We start from the raw sequence: 21,960 nt of genomic DNA, 5'->3' as shown, positions 1-21,960 counted from the left end.
AAAAGAGAAAACAAACAAAATTCTTCAAGGTGGATTTTTTTCTTCAAAGATTTTTTTCTTTGCTCTTACCTTTTCATGAGTTTTGGAGAGCATTCCCTCTCTAGGTTGGAACATGAATGCTTCACATGCATGGCGTTGTAGGATGTGTGAGTGTATTCATTCTCATCGCTGTAATCCGGTCCAAGTAACGTCCGAGCCCATGTGCCCATGTCATAGGGAGGAAGAGTTCCTCCAAACTCTGAAGGTAAGCAATCAGGGTGTATGAGCTGGTGAAGACTATTAAGATTGTTTCCGTGAAGAAAGATCTTTTAAAAAACAAAGCAGATTTTAGATGTTGTTAGTGTGTTTATGCCATTCCAATAATCAAGATGTTTAAAAAAAATAAGAAAAAAGTAAATTAATCGCAAAAGAGCAGTGGTATTGTCCTTTGTGTAAAAACTGCCTTTGAATAATGTTCAGAAAGCTGTACAGATAGTCCTCGACTTACAACTGTTTGTTTAGTGACCATTTGAAGCCAGAATGGCACTGAAAAAAATGACTTCTGGCTGTTTTGCAAAAAAAAAAAATAATAGTGATTGACCTGTTGGAATTCAACGAGCTTTTGTTGTTTTCATTCCATTCTGATTTGTTTGCAGGCAAATAATTTTGATCTCAAAATATAAATGCCTATTTGGACATTCACAAATTAATCAAATCTTGTGAACTTAGATGATGAATGATAATAGAGTGTAGCCATTATGCCTATGTTGTTGACTATCAACTCCAGGTAAAATAAGTCAATTTTTCCTAAAACTTCTCAAGTATTTCAGCCTTTTCCAGATGTATTAGACTTCAGCTCCAACAAACAAGTCACATACCAGGAAACTGAGATCTAATTAATTGCATTCCTACTCTGCCAACTACTTGTTTTAGTATTCTTTTCATTTTTGTTCTCTGTCTTTTTTGAAATATATTTTTAACTTAAGCATAGTGTTCATTTTATTGTACTACTATATTATTAGAATGTGATAATCTCATACATCGTTATATATTTCTAAGAAATCTTTCATCCTTAAAGCAAGGATTGGATAACATCAACCCGATAAAATAATTCTGTGTTTGGTTATTGAATAAACAATAGGTAATGAAAATATAAACTGTACAAACATGGATGAGAAAATAAAGTGTTAAAGAATAATGATATTGAAGTTTCCATTCCATTCTGACTTTGATCTTTGAAGTTCTCCACCTTGATTGCAGTACATTAAAGAACATTGGTAGAGAGCTGAGAAACCTTTGCTATAGACAGAGAAAACTCTGGGCATGAGCAAGCAGCAGCATCTGAACCCAAGATTCATCAGGTAAGATTCCTAAAGAACCCTAACCCTAAGTATGTCCAAACCTCTGAGCCACTATGTATTCCTGCAACAGAAGTGTATACAGGAAACCAAGATTATCTACAAATGGAAATATACACATGGTAATATCATGATGTAATATTTCACCCTTATATATCCTGCATTCTGATGTGTGTTACAAGTTAATGGTGTTTGAATCATAATGTCACAACGCATCTTTGTCATTTGCTCCCGTACATCACCATGCCCTGCAACCAGACACTGCAAAACATAATGCCGTACTTAGCAAGAAATTAGAACTTTCCACCTTTATTGCTCTCATAATAGGGTTAAATCATCACATTGAATCGACCTGCAATTTCTTACATCCAATATAACTTAATGGATGTCTTTGTAAGGTTTTATATATAAAATTTACAGAAAGGTCTTCTTATTGAAAGATTCTTGCCTCACAATGGATGAATGGACTCTACATTACAAAAAAAAAAACCCAATAGTATAATATTTTCCATGACTAGGCTGGTATAAGTATCATTAAATTCAAAAGATTTTATTTCTATGGAAGTATGCAGCTTGCTAGTCCTTGTTCACAATGCCCCTCAATTTATTATAATTTTTTAAAAAATATTTGATCAAGCAAATTGAGCCACATTATAATCAAATAGCCTCTGCAGCTACAATACTATCCATTAGAAGAATTGCATTTATAAGTAACTGTTTTAAATCATACCTATGAATGAATTATATATTAATACAAAGGTAAAAACATCTCCATTATGTTTTTTTCCTGCTAGGATAAAATAATGTGACCCAAAGTACAGAAAAATAATAAAAAAATAATAGTCTCAAAAAAGAAATAGGCCAATTTTTAAACAAAGGGAAATCTAAAGAAATCTAATATTTAAGTATAATTTCCTGTAGCTCAGGATACATTCCTGACCTTTCAAACAATTCTTCCTTGCTTTTATCAAGTTGATGTACTGCTTCATACATAGTCTTATTTTTCTTTGAACATCTTATCTTTCTCTTTTCAAATATATTCTCAATTCGACCCAGCCACATTTTTTTCTGCTGATGCCTCCTTCTTATTTTATGTCTTAAATAGCTTTTATAACTTTACTACCTTTTGCTTACCATTTCTTACTTTTTATTTAGCATAATTTTGCATTTCCCAGCAAAAGAAAAGTTGATGGATATGTATGAATGCATGCTTCATAAAAATCAATATCCCAAGTTTTTTTCTTTTATAATAATTTAACTGAATTTTAACTGTTATCAGTTATTTTGCTCTCAACTGGTTGCATAAAAGACAATGTGCTAAACAGCAAAATCAGAGATTTCTCCCAAGGTTAAAATGTTTTTTTTTGGGGGGAAAGGATCAGTCCTTTGATAAAATAGACTTGAAATGTTATCTATCAATGTTTTTAGCAACCTATTGTGACCTGCCTTTCTTCTAGATCTATTGCAAGTGGGGAACAGTGTGAATAATCCATGATATTAAAAGGGAATTGGGTTGAAAAATAGATAATTTTATGTTTTACAGAAAGTTGCTTTTTCCATGTGTATATGATGAAAGATTTTCTGTCACTTGGCTTGGAATCTGGAAATAATTATCTCCTGCTGAAATAGTGTTTAAATGTACAGTAGGCTGCTGACAAAATCTAGCTGAGACTTCATCCCTTGTTGCAAACCACAAAGAGAAAAAGGAAGAGGCAGAGAAGAGTAGAAATTCTCTAATATCACACATAGGCTTCCACCATCATAGGCTTGTTTCATTTTCTCATTACCCTTTTCCGTGTCTTGTCTTTGAGGAAGGGCTTGATTAGCGTGTAGAGAGCATGGATGTACCATGGCTGGTTCACAAAATGGATGCCTCCAAAGCGAGCAGGAAAGCTGTCCTGTGGAAACGAAAGAAACAAATTCTAATTAACAGAGACTGACAGAGATAAATAGCAGGCCCTGATGTCAGGAGTTAGAGAAAAAGGAGAAGTCAAAGGAGAAGTCTTGGTTATTAATTGGTGCATTTGAGAGACAATTCAATCACGCAACCATGCTACATTGTGTATTAATGCTCAGTTTGCTCTTTTATACAACAGAACAAATTTGAAAAAATCCACAGCTGGGGCTTACCCTCATCCTAGTTCTATTTCCATGAGAGTTTGTATATGTGCATATCTATTAAACATGAATATGATGTGGTTTGTGGTTTGTATTTCCCAACAGGTTCACAGAACCGAGTCCCCTTAGACATCTACAGGCATGGTTTATCTCCTCACCCTGTGCCTTTGCCCTTCCTCAGCCCTTTCTCAAGGCATTGTTTCAATAGTTGAACTTTCTGGGTGAATGAATTGGGCATAAGGGACAGAGGAAGATGTTAAGTGAAGCTGTCAAGAGGGAGGAACAGCATACAGCGCCATGGCAACAGACACAAATGCCTGCTTTGGGGGTTCTGAACAGATACCCAACAAATTAGTATGCAGGTAGAGTCAAGCTTTTCAGAGTCAACAACAGTGGGATTCTTTTTCAGGTAAGCAGAATGCAGCATTTGAAATTATATTTCTCATAGATCCTGTTAAATCAGTACATTAGATTCAAAGGAAAACAGGGACTAAAGTAACAGTGAATGTTTTAGGATGTATGTATGTATGTATGTATGTATGGCATTCAGCTTTGTTCGGGTATTTTCCCATGTCATTGTAGTTGTGCTTTTAAAGTTGTAGCAACGTTTTGGCAGAATCTCATCTGCCATCATCAGGCTTCTTTATCAGGCTTCAGAAGCCTGATGATGGCGGATGAGATTCTGCTGAAATGTAGCTACAACTTTAAAAGCACACTACAATGGCGTGAGGAACAAAAATCCAGAACAAACTGAATGCCATACATGTAACGCATGAAAACTTAAGAAAACATATATATATATATATATATATATATATATATATATATATATATGTATGTATGTATGTATGTATGTATGTATGTATGTATGTATGTTTTAGGTCACATATATTCAGAAGAAATTTTTCCTTCATCTTCAGTGCATTTGGAATATATATATATGGTATTCAGCTTTGTTCGGGTATTTTCCCACGTCATTATAGTTGTGCTTTTAAAGTTGTAGCAACATTTCGGCAGAATCTCATCTGCCATCATCAGGCTTCTGTATTGTGTTCGTCTGTGAGTCAGACTTTTACAGTTGTTTCAGTTTTAAATTTGGGGCTAGCCTACTGCTGTGCCAGAATGGTTGTTTCTTCATCCTGATTGGTTGGGAGTCTTGGTCTGTGTTTGTTGGTCTTGGAGTTTGCTGTGTGCTGCTTGATTGGTGTTTCTAATATCTTCTGTCTGTTTTGTGGCTTTTTTTGTCTTGATTGGCTGGCAACATTGTGTTCCTGTATTGGAGGCTTTTAGTGCAGCTTGGCTCCGAGTAAATGGACGGCTATCATTGGTTAGGAAGCTAGGTTTCATCTGTGTGCCTGGTTGGGGTGTGTTTGAGCTGGAGGTATCAGGGGGGATCTGTTTGTGCCCAGGTATTTTCCTGGCTTGTGGTGTGGAGATTTTTTTGTTTGTGAGTGCAGGCTTCCAAATAATTGACAGTCTGCATTCTCAAACAAAAAAATTTCCATACCACAAGCCAGGCAAACACCTGGGCACAAACAGACTCCCCCTGATACCTCCAGCTCAAACACATCCCAACCAGGCACCCAGATGAAACCTAGCTTCCTAATAAGTGATGGCCGTCCATTTACTTGGAGCCAAGCCTCACTAAAAGCCTCCAATACAGGAAATGCAATGTTGCCAGCCAATCAAGACAAAAAAAGCTACAAAACAGACAGAAGATATATTGGAAACACGAATCAAGCAGAACACAACAAACTCCAAAACCAATAAACACAGACCAAGACTCCCAACCAATCAGGATGAAGAGAAAACCATTCTGGCACAGTGTGGGCTAGCAGCAAATTTAAAACAGAAATGGCTGTGAAAGTCTGACTCACAGACGAACACAATACAGAAGCCTGATGATGGCAGATGAGATTCTGCCGAAACGTTGCCTACAAGTTTAACAGCACAACTATAATGATGTGGGAAAATACCTGAACAAAGCTGAATGCCATACATATAAATACCATAAAACTTTATATATATATATATATATATATATATATATATATATATATATATATATATATATATATATATATATGTATGTATGTATGTATGTATGTATATATATGTATATGTATATGTATATATGTATATGTATATATATATTCTATATAGACTATACAAAAGAGATAGTCAACCAGCCCAAAAGGGAATAAAAATACCCAAGCATCTCGCACCACCATTCAGTACACAGATGAGCAGTGATTAACTTCAAGATTAACATCAAACCAACAATCAAGTAAACAATACCACAATCAAGGAACTGCCAAAGAAGCCAACAATAAATAGCCCAATCAAAGAACCTCTAAACCATCCCCACCAACACTGACAGGGCAAGCCAGTAGAATATAAACTGAGAGCAAACCCCATTCCTAAGTAGCACTGATGGGTAATGAAACATGTACCAGAAAATAACCAAGCTCAGAGACTATCAAGGATACTTCATTTCAATCCTGAGCTACAAATATTCTTTTCTATCAGATCTACTGCACCATGGAGCAAATGCAGGTATCCTCTAGGTTCTTGGTGAAGTGTATTGCATGTCTCTGTGGCTTTTCTGGTTTCTGTTAAAGAGACCCTAATGGAATGCCTGTTGCTAGGTTATGCCTCTGCAAAAAATTCCTGTTATAAACCTTTTCATTCTGAATGCCAGTCTAGATAGAAATGGAACCACAGAACTTAATAGCATATGATTAATCCTGTTAAACGATTTCCTACACACCTTTTACTGTAGGAAATAAAGCAAAGGAAAAATAAAACAGGAAGTCTTTCTTCCTAATATTTTTGTGACATTAGTTTATCACCCCTTGTTCATGAATATCACTAGAATATTAGCTGCAACCTTTACTTCCTGCTGGTAAATGAAGCACTTTCTTGATCTGCCCACATGGTCCCATTTAAAAAATTTATATTCAGTTTCATTCTTTTTTGAATGAAAGTCAGCATTATAAATCAATCAAATATGCCAAGAAATTAGGAAACAAGAAAACAAATAGCAAGTCTGTGAATTTGGCAAAAGCTTGCAAGCAACACAGATGGAGGAACAAAAAAAAACCTGGAAAAGGGAGGAAGGAAGGAGGGAAGGAAAGTAAAGGAGGGAGGGAGGAAGGAAGGAAGGAAGGTAGGTAGGTAACATTACAGAAATAATCAAATATAATATCTTAGTTTAATTTCAATTCATTTCAACACTGCCTTTATAGCTCTTGTCATAGTCAGCATTGCTACTGTTAGGCAAAGAACATTTTTAGGTTCATCTTTAATTCTGAAAAAATGAAGAGACTAACAGATAACAGATAATCAGAGTAGGAAGGGACCTTATAGGTCATCTAGTCCAACCCTCTCCCCAAGCACGAGACCTTACACCATTTCTGATAAATGGCAGTCCAATTTCTTCTTGAAAGTCTCAAGTGATGGAGCTCGCACAACTTCCGAGGGGAGGCTCTTCCATTAATTGATTGTTCTCACTGTCAGAAAGTTTCTCCTTATTTCCAGGTTAAATCTCTCCTTGTTCAGCTTTCATCCATTGTTCCTTGTCTGGCTTACAGGCTCTCTGGAGAATAGCTTGACCCCTTCCTCTCTGTGGCAGCCCCTCAAATATTGGAAGACTGCTATCATGTCTCCCCTGGTCCTTCTATTCACTAGACTAGCCATGCCCAGTTCTTGTAACCGTTCTTCATATGTTTTAGTCTCCAGTCCCCTAATCATCCAGGTTGCTCTTCTCTGTACTTTTTCTAGAGTCAACATCTTTTTTATAATGTGGTTAACATAACTGGATGCAGTACTCTAGGTGTGGTCTTAATAAGGCTTTATAGAGTGGTATTAGTACCTCATTTTATCTCGATTGTATCCCTCTGTTAATGCAATTTTGGACTGCATTAGCTTTTTTGGCTGCTGCTGCACACTGCTGGCTCATATTTAGCTGGTTGTCCACTAAGACTCCATGATCCCTCTCACAGTTACTGCTGTTGAGCCTGGTTTCACCCAGTCTATATGTGTACTTTTGGACCAATAGAAGAATAAGTACCCACCTGGATGAACACAAAAATGCAGTCAAAAAGCTGGAACACACTTCCTCACTAGTCCAACACATGGAAGACACAGGTCATATCATCAACTTCAATGGCACTAAAACCCTAGCCACTATAGAAAACCCCAGCCACAGAATCATCAGAGAAGCCATAGAGACTGAAAAAAGACCAGAAAGCATGAATAGAAGAGATGATTCCACCAGACTGTCAATCATTTGGAAGCCTGCACTCACGAACAAAAAAATCTCCACGCCACTAGCCAGACAAACACCTGAGCACAAACAGATCCCCCCTGATACCTCCAGCTCAAACACACCCCAACCAGGTACCCAGATGAAACCTCGCTTCCTAACAAATGATAGCCGTCCATTTACCCGGAGCCAAGCTGCACTAAAAGCCTCCAATAAAGGAACATGTTGCCAGCCAATCAACATGTTGCCAGCCAATCAAGATACAAAAAGAGCCACAAAAACAGACAGAAGATATTAGAAACACCAATCAAGCAGAACACAGAAAACTCCAAGACCAATAAACACAGACCAAGACTCCCAACCAATCAGAATGAAGAAAAAACCATTCTGGCACAGCAATAGGCTAGCCCCAAATTTAAATCTGAAACCACTGTAAAAGTCTGACCCGCAGATGAACACTATACAGAAGCCTGATGATGGCAGATGAGATTCTGCAGAAACGTTGCTACAACTTTAAAAGCACAACTACAATGACGTGGGAAAATACCGGAACAAAGCTGAATGCCATATATGTAAGTACCCGTGAAAACTTAAGAAAACACACACACACACACACACACACACACACACTCATATCTATATCTATATCTATATCTATATCTATATCTATATAAATAAATAAATATGATTGCAGCACTACAGACTTCTATTATAACTTAAGAGCCAGTTTGGTCTGGTGATAAAGGTTCTAGGCTAGAAAGTGGGAAACTATATATCATTTTTAATGTATACATTATTGTGACATTTCCCTCTAAACAAGTCTCTCCACTGGCAATATATATTACAGAAATTAAAAAACATTAATATGGTATTTATATCATGAACGAAGCTTATAGGTGTACAGAATAAAGCAAAGAGAATGACATTATGCATAATAAATGTCCCATGGGATTCTGAACAAATCTATACGCCGTAAATCAATGATAAAGCAAGCCATTATTCATTTACAATAAATATCAGAACTAAACAATGTGGTTGCTACCCAATAATTAGTTATAGGAAAAATATAACCTATTTCTGAAAGTAGCATCAGATAGTACATATTTGTGAATGAAGATAAATTGCACAGGCAGAGAGACAATATTCATGCAATATATAAACAGTCTGTGAAAGAGAAAAACACTATTGTTTCATTCTTCCATTTTTCTTCCTCAGCAAGACTGATTCCTCCTTCTTCACTACACCATTAAACACTCTAAATTTTAAAAGACTGATGAATTACACCATTCCAGGAACAACCATAGAGGATTTCTGAAAAGCATTGCTATGTAGGCAAAAAGGCAATGAAAAATTTGTGCTAATTCCAGTTGTCCTCCTCCTCAAGCAATTTTCATAAGTAAGTGATGTAATTCTCTTTGAAGGATTTGTTTCCTTAAGCAGGGTATCAATAGCTAATTATTCCAAATGCATGACATATCCATTCAAGGCACAAAGTATTTTGCCCAAACATTCTCACAAGCCTTCTTTAACCCTGCCTTACTCTTTTCCCATCACTTACTTAATATTTCTTAATTCATTTACCATAATCTTTATCTTTATCATAGGCCTATTCTGGTCTATTAGAATAGACGTTGCATTTTTACATTCCTTAGGTCAGTGTTTTTCAAACTTGGCAAGTGGAGCATTGGAAATGATGGTCACATGACTATGGCTGATCGCAGTGGTGCAGCAGTATGGCAGTACTAAAGCAGACACAACTTTATCAAATTTTAATCTCACAGGAGTCATGGGCCTTTGCATGCATTGTGTAAGTGAGCCTATTTGCTGTATGTTGTTTCAAAAATTGATGCCCTATAATGTGCTATTTTGTCCTGTTGAAGGTTGCAAACAGACACGAGAGATTTAGTAGTAGATTAATAGATTAATACTATGCATGCCATTGACTCTATGTCGTTGTTGATGATTCACAAAAATGCTATATACATTTTTTCTCAATTTATGTAGTTTAAGTATTACTAGAGTTATAATGGAGTTTGTTTAGTTTTCATTTGAACATTTTCTACTTGCCAGTTTTCATTCCTGTACCAAGAAAGTTGATTAGATAAACCTAAATCTGGCAAAATGACATCAATTTCTGTTTAATATTTCATACAACGCCTGGAAGGCAGAAATGTTTGGCACTTATAATAGTGTTTATTAATCAAAATGTATGTAAGGAGTTAGCAAGAAAAAGATATAGCCTTTATTCAGTACCCACTTCTTTGCCCATAATGCTATAAGGAAAAATTATCTTTATTCTAAAGGAATTGGGTGGCACCCAAGGATGCCATTTGATTGTAATGGAACTTATTTGAAAATTGAGGAAATGTGTGCATGTATATGTATATGCATTTGAATGTGTCTGGATTTGTGGATTTAAAAAAGGCACTTTGGTCCTTGAAATGTGCTTTACTAGGAGAACATCTTCTGAGATGTTGATACATATATATTCTTCCCATGTTTAGTAAAAAGTGGTTCTGTTCAGCTAATGTTTGGGGCTTCTAAATACCCAGGTCTGTTTAATCCCATCCTCCATCCCACCTGCCACCCCACCCCCAATGTCCTAAAGCCAAGGATAATTTTTTGGAATGTTCATGGAAGAACAATGAATGTGTTTGCTTCATTTCTCTCAAATACAAAAGCTATGGAAAAAAGCAAATTATACCTTATTCCCTGTAATCATAAACAATATCTGTCAACCCTTCAAGGTAGATTAGATTAGGAACCCAAAGTTATGAATGCTAATACTAGTTTTATTATAAGCTTACAGTAAAATAATCTTGCAAATCTGAAAACAATTCTTCACTCCCATCCTTTATGTTCCAGACAACTGGAAGTTAGCTCTGAGATACTTTCTCAAATTACTTTCTGCCTTGGACTCAAATTTCTTGTCTGATCGTGTCTTTGTTGTGACTCATCCTCCTGTTCTTCAAGATTATTGCTACTGCTTATTTCATCTGATCATTTTCCTGCAGTTTAAAATATTGCACAAAATTAAAATGTTGTGCAAAGAGGACCTGGACAAAAGTATTGTCCAATTTAATGGAATACACTTTCCAAAGATACTTAGATAACTTCTTTTTTTTTCTCTTTAGTATTTTAAATTTTAAGATTTTACCAGCAGTATCAGAATGCAACTTTGATAGGTGTCTCTATTTCACTCTTGTCTTGTCCTTTTCTACACTTTTATAACCTGACTTTATTATTGCAGAACAGATTGGTCAGGTAATGAAAGTATTAATGTTATTTTATGCCCCAGAAAGTGGGTAATATTTCTGATTGATGCAGGAATTTAATGACCTGACCTAACACTGCCCTGTCACAATTATTTTGGTTTGCCTATTCTATTAAGTTTTGGGAAACAAACAAAACAAACATAATGGCTTGAAAATCAGAAAATATTATCCTAGTGATTGGTACAGCAAAACCATATTTATAGTCTATTACATGGTTTCATTGGCAGCAGTACCTATATTTCTAATGATAATATGTCTTCTCTCAGCTTATAAGAGCTCATGAAGCCCTATCTATAAAGTTACAATTTTAAATGATAAGGATTAATGTGCAGCTTTTAAACCATTTAATAAAACATAGAATTTCTCATCATTCCAATGTCCTTCTGATTCTGACACTTTGAAAACAAATCTGTTAATGTTGACAAGCATCTGGAACAAAGCATTCTAAAGTAACACTTGCCCCAGAGATGTTATACTGAGAGTGTGTCAGGTATAGCAATGAAAAGCAGAACAATGCATATTTTCCTGTGCCTTTGGTAAACCCAACAACAATAAATCTCTTTCAGATGCTGTTCCTGACAAGAAGTTTATTACTATTTAATACACTGCTACATAAAGAACATCTCTGCATAATTCAGATTCTGAACAAAATATAAATGACACCAACTACTTCATCTCAAGAAAGCTTTACTTTTAATAGCTGATGGTTGAACTGTGGGAACAGTGAAGGTTTTTAATCCTTTGTCCAAACAAAAGGTTCCAAAACTACTATTAGCCTTAAACCAAATAGAAGTATAATTTACTCTTCGATCCCTCAATCATGGTTTTTAAGACTGCAAAGGCTGAGCTTATGTGCAGCAGATTTAAATTGAAATCAATAGTCCTTTCAGGAAATGATAGGATGGACAGCATAGGAATGCTATATGTTCTCCTGCCCCACATACAAAAAGGCTTTATACACACAGAAAATCAGAATAACTGACATTTTTAATTCTGGAAATGTGTTAATCCAAAATTGAAATTATTAATTACACCAATACTTGCTGTTGATTAAGGCATATTGCAACAGCCAATGGGAAACTTCCAATGACTTAAATAAGATGGGGCAAATAGTAACCTTCTACATATAAGTGCTTATTTCCTATTAATTAATTTGGGATTGCAACTTAACATTCTTTGGAAAGAATCCAGCCTAATGAGGGACCCAATTGTTCACACACACACACACACATACACACATTACTATAGTATAACTATAATCTATTCTATACACAACATTTCTCCCAACACGGAAATGTACATGGTACTTTAGGGAAAAAGAGAAACCATTATTCCAGTATTATTTCACTTTTGTCTTTGAAAATCCTGTGTAGCTTTTTTGAATATTACATAATTATTAACATCAGGCAACAGACTCACATTTCTAGGCGAGAGGTCCTTAATCTTTATTAAATCCAATATAGAAAGTGAATAATATACTTTACTGAAGAATCATAGTAAATATAATATTAAAAATAAGTTGAATAGCATCTGTAACAGATAAAACATTCCAAAGTCTTCTTATTTGAAAAATCTATACCTGTGTATTAATGATAGAACATTTATACATGCTTGACTTTAGCTGAATGGTATTTTAATATTAGATAAACTAAGCACTTTTTATGACTATTAGATGAACTAAGCAAATTTTGGATAATTGCAGCTATTTAGGACTATTGATCAAAATTGTTTAGTTATTAAAATACAATAATTTAGAGACTTCCCCTGAATGGTATGGTGAATTAGACATCCCTGAAGGAGTGGGAATAGCATTGCAGGGAAGATTGGCAGCAGACAGTATACATACAGTATATAACAAGTATACAAAATGTTCTTATTTTTATATACTAGTATTTTATATTCTAGCACATAAAAATAAGAGCAAACCCCACTCCCTTCTAGGACTGATCATGTTGCCTAGTTTGGTAATGGAATGTCTGTAAGAAAACCACCAAGCTCAGAGAGTCCAAAGAACCCCATAGTTGGCTATTCCCAAAGCACTTAGTGATGCGAACTTTTCTGATCTGAAAAAAAAATGGTTGTGGATTCAGCATTTCTTTTCCTAGTGTCCCTTAAATTGCCTTCAGCTGAAAAAGCACAGTCATTCAAATGCTATTATTGACAAAATCTAATATTTAAGAGCAACCCATATATGTTGCTTCCAGCATTCTAGGATGTTTGTTCATTTATTTCTGGGTATAAACATATTTCTGGGCAACATTTCCACCTCTGATTTTAATAGTTTGGAGAAATTTTTTTTTTAATTTTTTTTAAAGGCCATTTGGATATATAATAATACAGACTGGTGCTAAGCTCTGTCTCTGGATACTTATCTTATCCTCCATTCAACGCATATGCAGACAGTCTGTATACGTGTGGTATATATTTTGTCTGACAGATGCTGCAAATTATTAATCCCTCGGAAGTCCCATGGATTAAATCTTAAATCTCTAAACATTTCTAATTGCTGCAGTATGCAGTACAGCCCTGTGCTAAAAATGATTTACGGTTTCACTGAAACAAATAAACATCTGATTTTCTTAATTAAGCCTCAAGTTTCAACATGATTTTTCTATTGATTTTTTAAATTGTTTCTGTGCTTGACAACAGTGTTCCTGGAAAAAAAGAAAAGAAAGAAAAGCCAAGTTTTTCTTCAAGGTATTACAGTTTCTTCTGTGCTACATACCTGCAACCCTTCAATGGCCAGTCTGAGGATGGAAGGGGTCAATTTGGAGGCTTGCTTGAAGGAAAAATTACTCCAGTCTATAATTAGAATGAAGCCATTTATCTGAAGCTCTTGATCTTCAATAAGAACTTCCAAGGACAAGAGAATAGCCCGTAAAATATCTACGAAGGAATTTCTAAGAATGGGAGAAAAGAGAAAAAATTCATTACTGCTATCTTGAAATCATTCAAAAAAATATCATAATTGTTTTTCATAAGTTGGAAGCAAACAAAAAGTAGTGCTTTTGTGGCACTAGACAAATGCAGCTCATTTTCTACCAGTAGAAATTGTGACAAAGTGATTACTTCAATTCTTTGAACCTCTGTAGTTATTTTGTGGGGTTTCTTCTCATTTTTATGTATAATAGGCATTGTTAGAATGTCAAAATAGAATAACTAAAACAAAATATTTTGAGAGCCCCATGAACCATAGAGAGAATTGAGAGTCCTGTGAACCATAGAATTTTACAAAGCAAAAAGAAAATAGTGTTTGTGTTATGTCTTTGGGACTGGTTGGGGTTCCCAACCAGGTCCGTTCTTTAAGCGGGAGCACCAGCAGCTCCCATTGGCTGGCTCCGTTTGACAGTCGGCTATAAAAGCCGGCTGTCGGGTTGAGCCAGTCGTCGTTCGCTGGCAAGTCTGCCTGTTAGCAAGCAGACGTGATGACCCTTTATTCTTAGAATAAAGCTTGTTCTAACTATGCTCTGGTCTAAGCCTCTCATTTCCTCGATCTACAACACTGGCGATGAGGATGGGATCGGAAGGCTAGCCAGAAGCACTCAAAAGAGCTGAGAGTCACGGAGTCACAGCGCTGAACCGCAGCCGTATCGCTCACAGGAAGCTCAGGCTCAGATCGCTGCTGGCCAAGAGTGAAAGTCACGAGCGTTGTAGCCACTCGAGTTAGAACGCTACAGCTAGTGAAAGTCAGGCACTGAAGCCGCAGCCGCCCGCGCTCGCAAAGGAGCGCCAAATTCAAACCGCTGTCGTTTGAATTCAGCCACTCAAGCGAAGTTACGGCGCTATAGCCATAGCCGCCGACGCTCTCCAGAGGGCGCGAAATTTAAACTGCTGTCAGTTACGGCGCTGTAGCCACAGCCGCCAAACGCTCGCAGAGAGCGCAAAAATACAAACTGCCTCCTCGAGGCTGGAGTCACTGAACGAGTTAAGGGCGCTGCAGCCACAGCCGCCAACGCTCACGGTTAGCGTTAATCCAGGGCCACGAACACCCAGTGAGACAAACCAGTCTGCCAAGAGACTGAGTGATCCAGAATGAATGTCAATGCGGCATTCCCACCATTCAAACCCGATGAAGAAAAATGGGATTCGTATAAGAATCGCTTCAACCATTTTATCGATGCCATCGGATTGGCTGATGCTACGGAGCAGAGGAAGAAATCCTACTTCCTCAGCTACTGCGGGGCTGCAGTCTACGATACCGCCACAGCACTATTGGCACCACGAGAAATCACGAATGTTCCATGGTCTGAGCTGCTGGAAACACTTTCCAACCACTATTCACCGAAACCGTCCCAGATTGCTAGACGCTTCGCATTCAGAATGAGGAAGCAAGCCGAGGGGGAATCCATCAACCAATACATGGCCGCCCTGAGGACAGCAGCTCTTCACTGTGAGTTTAAGAACTATCTGGACGACCTGCTGCTCGATCAACTCGTCTGTGGGGTAAGAGATCTAAGGCTCCAAAGACGTCTGCTGGCCAGGAAAGATTTAAACCTCCCCCAGGCCGTTGAGGAAGCTTTAGCTGCTGAACTCTCAGCCCAGTCAGCAGCTGAGATCCAGGGCACCGCACCCAAGCCCAGCACTTCCTCCATACACTCTGAAGAAGTGGTGAGCGAAGATGACCCTGCAGAATACTCTGACATTCATCGCCTCAAGCCAGCGAGACAGTCGCAGGTAGGGACCAGGCAGAGAAACAACAGTGGCCCGAAACAAACCCTTTTGTGCCTAACCTGTGGAGGTTCCCATGCCCGGGCATCTTGCAGGTTCAGAAACGCCAGCTGCCACAACTGTCACAAGAAAGGTCACCTCGCAAGGGTTTGCCAAGCTGCGCACGTTCTTCCACAAAAATCTCCTTCTTCTCCTGGTTCCCAAAAGCAAGTAGAGAACTGCTATACTTGCTACCACGCTAACCACACGTTTCATACCCCCAATAAAATTACACTTTCTGTCTCCTTAGAAGGTAAACCCTGCCGCATGGAGGTGGACACGGGGTCAGCGCTCTCAATTATCTCCTGGGACACGCTTAAGAAGATCCAGCCCAGACTGACAAGGAACCAGCTACAAAGGTGCCACCTCACCCTGAGAGACTACCAAGGAAAGAACATCCCCGTCCTCGGGAAAGGAAAGTTCCTAGTCCAATTCAAAACCTTTAAAGGCCATCTGCCTTTGGTGGTTGTTCATGGTGCCCTCCCTAGTCTCTTGGGGTTGGATTGGTTCCCCTCTCTTGGCCTTAGTGTAACGGGGATCCATGCTGTCTCAACTTCCGATACTGACTCCTTATTCTCAGACTACGCTGACGGTTTTAGTAGCGAGTTAGGCTGTTATAATGGCACGCCCATCTCCTTCTCAGTAGACCCCCAGGCAGTTCCCATCCGCCTAAAACCATGTAGAGTACCATTCGCCATCCACCCAAAATTGGACGCGGAACTAGACAAGCTCCTCAAACAGGGGGTGATTGAACCCACTGATTTCACTAAGTGGGAGACCCCCATAGTCACACCACTTAAAAAAGACGGTAATTTGAGAATTTGTGCTGATTACAAGACGTCAATAAACCGTTATCTACAGGTTAGCGCATATCCTGTTCCAGTTATTCAGCACCTATTACACACATTCGAACCTGGCACCATTTTCGCCAAACTAGACATGTCACAGGCGTACCAACAGTTCCCTGTTGATAATAAAACGGCTGACTTACAGACCATAGTAACACACAGAGGGGCATTCAGGTGTAAACGTCTCCAGTTTAGCGTAAGTGTAGCCCCAGGTATTTTTCAATCGCTGATGGAGCGAATTCTCCAAGGCCTCCCTGGTGTAGTGCCATACTTCGATGACATTTTGGTCTCAGCCAGGGACAGACCCCAACTCATCCAGAGAGTCAGGGCAGTATTAGAGAAGTTCAGGCAGCATGGCCTCAAACTAAAACGGGAGAAGTGTGCCATCGCCACTAGACAGGTGGACTTTCTAGGATACAGGCCAGACGCCTCAGGCATCCACCCGGTGGAATCTAAAGTCAAGGCAATCCATGAGGCGCCCACGCCTACCAACAAAACCGAGTTACAAGCCTTCCTGGGGTTATTGAACTTCTATGCTTCGTTTCTCCCACACAAAGCCTCAGTCGCTGAACCGCTGCACAGGCTCTTAGATAAAAACTCACCATGGCATTGGGGACACAAGGAAAACCATGCATTTAAAGCAGTCAAATCTCTACTCACCTCTGAGGCCGTCTTAATTCAATTTGACCAACGCCTCCCCTTGGTCCTAGCTGCAGATGCATCCCCTTTTGGGATAGGAGCTGTCTTAAGCCACAGACTTCCCAATGGCTCCAAAGCACCAATTGCCTTCTTTTCACGAACTCTCTCGGAGACTGAGCGTAATTACGGCCAAATTGATAAGGAGGCCCTGGCTGCAGTAGCAGCAGTCAAAAAATTCCACGAATTTCTATTCGGGCACCATTTCGAACTCGTCACAGACCACAAGCCACTTCTAGGTCTGTTATCCGGGGACAAGCAAACCCCACAGGTATTGTCCCCCAGGATGACTAGATGGACCTTGTTCCTGGCGGCTTACTCGTACAAACTGGTCTATCGTCCCGGGAAGAATCTGAGCCATGCAGATGCCCTCAGCCGCTGCCCCTTACCAGCCCCAGTCGAGGACCCAGCTCCCGTGCACGCTATTTTCGAGATCAACGAGCTCAAACTGCCAGTGACTGCCGATGACATCGCAGCTCATTCAAAAGCGGACAAAACAATCACCCAGGTTCTGGACTGGGTAGGGAGGGGGTGGCCGGAAACTAACTATTCAGTTGATTTCACCCCATTTAAAACTCGCCAGCAGGAGCTTTCCAAGCTGCAGGGATGCCTGTTGTGGGGTACCAGAGTCGTCATCCCAACCACCCTTCGCACACCCATCCTGAAGGTGCTGCACGAGGGCCATCCGGGCATCGTACGGATGAAGGCGTTGGCTCGCAGTTATGTCTGGTGGCCAGGGATGGACGACCAGATCGCCAAGTGGGTAAGCTTGTGTTGACCCTGTCAGGAATCCAGGGCAGCCCCGCCAGCCGCCACACCCACCAGGTGGGAAAGTGCCAATGCCCCGTGGTCAAGGCTTCACATCGACCAGGCCGGGCCAATGCATGGCAAGACTTTCTTGGTGGTCGTGGACTCGTACTCTAAGTGGATAGATGTGGCATTACTCCCAACGACCACCACGCAAGCAGTTGCCAAAGCACTGACTCGTTCTTTCGTGACTCATGGACTTCCTGACACTCTGGTCTCCGACAATGGCCCCCAGTTCACTTCAAGTGAATTTAGCAGGTATGTCACCAATCTGGGCATCAGACACGTCCTCACGGCCCCCTTTCACCCTTCTAGCAACGGGTTGGCTGAGAGGGCAGTCAGATCGGCTAAGGAGGCACTGGCCAGGTTCGGTCAAGAGGACTGGCACTCTAAACTGTCTCGTTTCCTCCTAAGCCAGCATACCACACCGTGCACAGTTACGAACAAATCCCCGGCCGAACTGCTAATGGGGAGACGCCTGAGGACTACTTTAGACAGGCTACACCCCCACTACTGCCCAGACACCCCTTTGGGGTCTGACAGTCTGGCCAGGGATTTCGCATTACAGGACCTAGTATTTGCTAGGAACTACGCGGGGGATCCTCTGTGGGTGCCGGGGAAGGTCGTGGCTGTCACAGGTCCGAGATCTTATTGGGTCCAGCTAGAAGACGGTCAAGTATGGCGGAGGCACCTGGACCAGCTGCGGAGACGACGGAGCAGCCTGACCAACCCAGATCCATCTCCACCGGACAGCTCTCAAGTTCCCTACCAAGGTCCAGTCGAGAGTTTCCAGAGAGACCAGCCGCCTCCAACAGAGCAGAGGGAGCAGGCAGTAGACCGGGACTGCCAGCCGGAGACGCCACCACTTCTCCCCAGCGAAGTCACTCGCCATTCGGGCAGAGACTGTTCTCCAACCCAGCCCGAAGGCAGAGACTTTCCCTGGGTCCCAGATCCTGCACCGAGCCAAGCTCGACCCCCTACGTACTCTGGCCAGGGCTCCACGGACTTGTTGTTGCCCAGTGACTCTCCGGAGCTACGTCGCTCCGGTCGCCAACACAGACCACCGGCGTATCTCAAGGACTATACGTGTTCCCATCTAGGGGGAAGGGGTGTTATGTCTTTGGGACTGGTTGGGGTTCCCAACCAGGTCCGTTCTTTAAGCGGGAGCACCAGCAGCTCCCATTGGCTGGCTCCGTTTGACAGTCGGCTATAAAAGCCGGCTGTCGGGTTGAGCCAGTCGTCGTTCGCTGGCAAGTCTGCCTGTTAGCAAGCAGACGCGACGACCCTTTATTCTTAGAATAAAGCTTGTTCTAACTATGCTCTGGTCTAAGCCTCTCATTTCCTCGATCTACAACAGTTTGGATATCAAAATAGAAGTCAGGAATAAGAAAAAATATAGTAATCATAGGGATGGGAAAATTTATTTTCTTCTCACCAGTTAATGATACTAGAATTTACTTTTAATGCTTGTTAACTTTAATCTGCTGACATAAATAAACGTGGTTCCTTGTCCTAGATTTTTCATTCCTGATCTTTGGAATTGCTATCCTCAAAGTTATCTGTTCAATAAATCATAAAATTGTGGCACAAGATATTATTATAGAAAATAAAGTAGAACTTTTTAGAAAAACTCAGTGGACTGTAATGAATGCAGTGAATAAAGCTATTTCCCAGCTATGTCTTTCCACATCATTCTTGCTAACACAGGAGACTTGGCGATGTGGGTTTTAGACCTAAATTGGACTAAAGATGGAGTCCCACCACAATGACATTTCACTCAGCAATATCCACCCCCCGCATATGATAAAAGTATATGAGTTAATAGATAAATGGACTGACTGGTAATCTGGTCAATGAATTAGAATAGACAATTTAACATTATCCTTGTAATTAATAACACCAGACATCTCACTAAATAAAAATCCATCTATAAATTGATGAAGCATTATAGGGATAGAGACCTTTTAAAGAATGACTTTTGTTGAAAGTTTTAATTCTGCCTGCCTGTCTGTCTGTTGGAACTGATGGAAATCTCCATTTCTTCATGCAATGCCTTTTGGAATTGTGGCAGGATATTTCATGATGGTAATAATAGTGAGGAATTGCCATCCCCAAAAGAGAGATACTGTGAGGAACTTCACTACTGCTGATCAAATCAAGAAAAAAATGACTTAAATACAATTTAAACAAAGTGACAGCAAAATAGTAAGCGGGTTCTCCTATTCACCCCAATACTTTCACCTCCATAAATTGTCTCACTTTCAGGGTGCAATTTTTTCTCATTTGGTTTTTAATGAAATTGGAAATAAAAATGTTCTAATTAGCAGTAGAACAAAAATGCACCTAAAAGTTGGAATGATTGAATTAAATTTCAAATTATCTCAGGGGACAGTAACAATTTTCTGATAAAAGTTTCCAGGCAATTGAATTTGAAAGCCAAAACAGTACTAGCAAGCTATTCAAATAGTGGAATTTATATCATTATTATTATTCATGAACCAAAAACACTCACTAAAGTGTTTTTTTAATATAAAATGCCGCAAGGTAGAAGTCTATTGACTACCAAGGGAGGTTTGACCTACTAGTGCAGGCTCCATGTCAGAGATTCTAAAACAAGATTTTGACTGAAAATATGACTTTCATAAGCTGCAGCAGTAGCTCTTGAGAAAGAAAGTGTTAATATTAGTTATGGATAAACCTGGAAAAAATAATAGAAGTTTTGAATCAAAGTCACATACGAATAAGACCTAATACATGGCATCCATTATATTTTGAGAGTCTACCTTTATTTTTTAGGCAGAATTAGACACACATTGTAGGCAGGCAGGCAGACACTGTTTTAATTCAAATAATTTTTTCCTTAAACAACTCATGAGCATACTTGTTTGGCTGCTTACAGTACTTTGTTTTCCAAAGTCAACCAATCAGCAGCCACTTTTGCTACTTAGCTGCCTTCCAAATGCATTATCCCAATATATACTTTTATTGGGCATCTGATTTCTGACTGTAATAAACAAAAGATTCATTTAACAATTTTTCCTAAATCACCATTAGTGGATTTAGGACAGGTATCAAACCCGTGGTGTCACACTGCTGTCGTGACGTTTTGCAACGGTTTTTCCCTTCACAGAGCTGGGGTGAGCATGGCCGGCATGTAATGCAGCCAGCCTATAGGCTGCCATTTTAACACCCCTGATTTAGGATATATAATTTTAGCACATTTTCTTTTCTATAAGCCAAAGGTGAACAACTTTTTCAAGTCTGAATTTATCTTTTGGGCAAGGAAGTTAAGATAGGACAAATATTCAATTTAACTCTATATAAATGTAGTTATTATGATTTCTCCTCATGCCTCTATTATATTACTGCTGTGTAAAATTAAAATTTTGAATTTAGTGGTCATTTCTGAATGGGCCTGGGGCCACATCTGAAACTTTTCAAGACTGCAAATATCACCCATGATTATCATCACATTTTAAAGTACCAACAGACTTTCTAGTACCAATCATTTGAATTCAGTGACAAAGACTTTGGGAATGATAGGACAAGATCTCTCAAAGTGCTTTTTATGTCCTCTGTCATACTTTTCTTTAGAACATTTTAAAGATATTTCAAGTATTATTTCAGGGCCTCTTTCGATATTTTACTCAGCTCTACAATGTCCTTATCACAATGTTCTTACCACATTGGAACTGTATAGTTCCAAATATAATTAATGGATTCAGACAGTCAAGATTGTATTTTCACTATAATTATAAACACGAAGAAGGAATTTGCCTTTTCTCATTGACATGATTGATTTTTTTAAATGGATCTTGTTATGTGACTAACAAGTATCAACAATTTGTGTATTGGTTAAATTGAAGAACATCTACAAAAAATCAAAACTCTTTCCTTTACCTCTA

At 39.3% G+C, this 21,960-nt stretch overlaps 1 protein-coding gene across 2 annotated transcripts in view; it reads right to left on the bottom strand.

Annotated features, from left to right (window-relative positions):
• Window positions 1-21,960, bottom strand: part of CLVS1 (clavesin 1) — a 52,958-nt gene that overhangs the window by 8,794 nt on the left and 22,204 nt on the right. For both annotated transcript variants that reach the window (XM_087931301.1, XM_026705901.2), the window contains 3 exons: window positions 13,723-13,897; window positions 3,125-3,235; window positions 70-305 (listed from right to left, as the gene is read on the bottom strand). In XM_087931301.1, coding sequence (XP_087787427.1) covers window positions 70-305; window positions 3,125-3,235; window positions 13,723-13,897 — 522 coding nt within the window. The remainder of the gene's footprint in view (window positions 1-69; window positions 306-3,124; window positions 3,236-13,722; window positions 13,898-21,960) is intronic.

The sequence above is a fragment of the Pseudonaja textilis genome, chromosome 3 (assembly GCF_049901715.1).
Source record: "Pseudonaja textilis isolate UNSWEBS1 chromosome 3, rPseTex1.2, whole genome shotgun sequence".
NCBI classification, from domain to species: Eukaryota; Metazoa; Chordata; class Lepidosauria; order Squamata; family Elapidae; genus Pseudonaja; species Pseudonaja textilis.
This window is presented reverse-complemented; position numbering and strand designations above follow the sequence as displayed.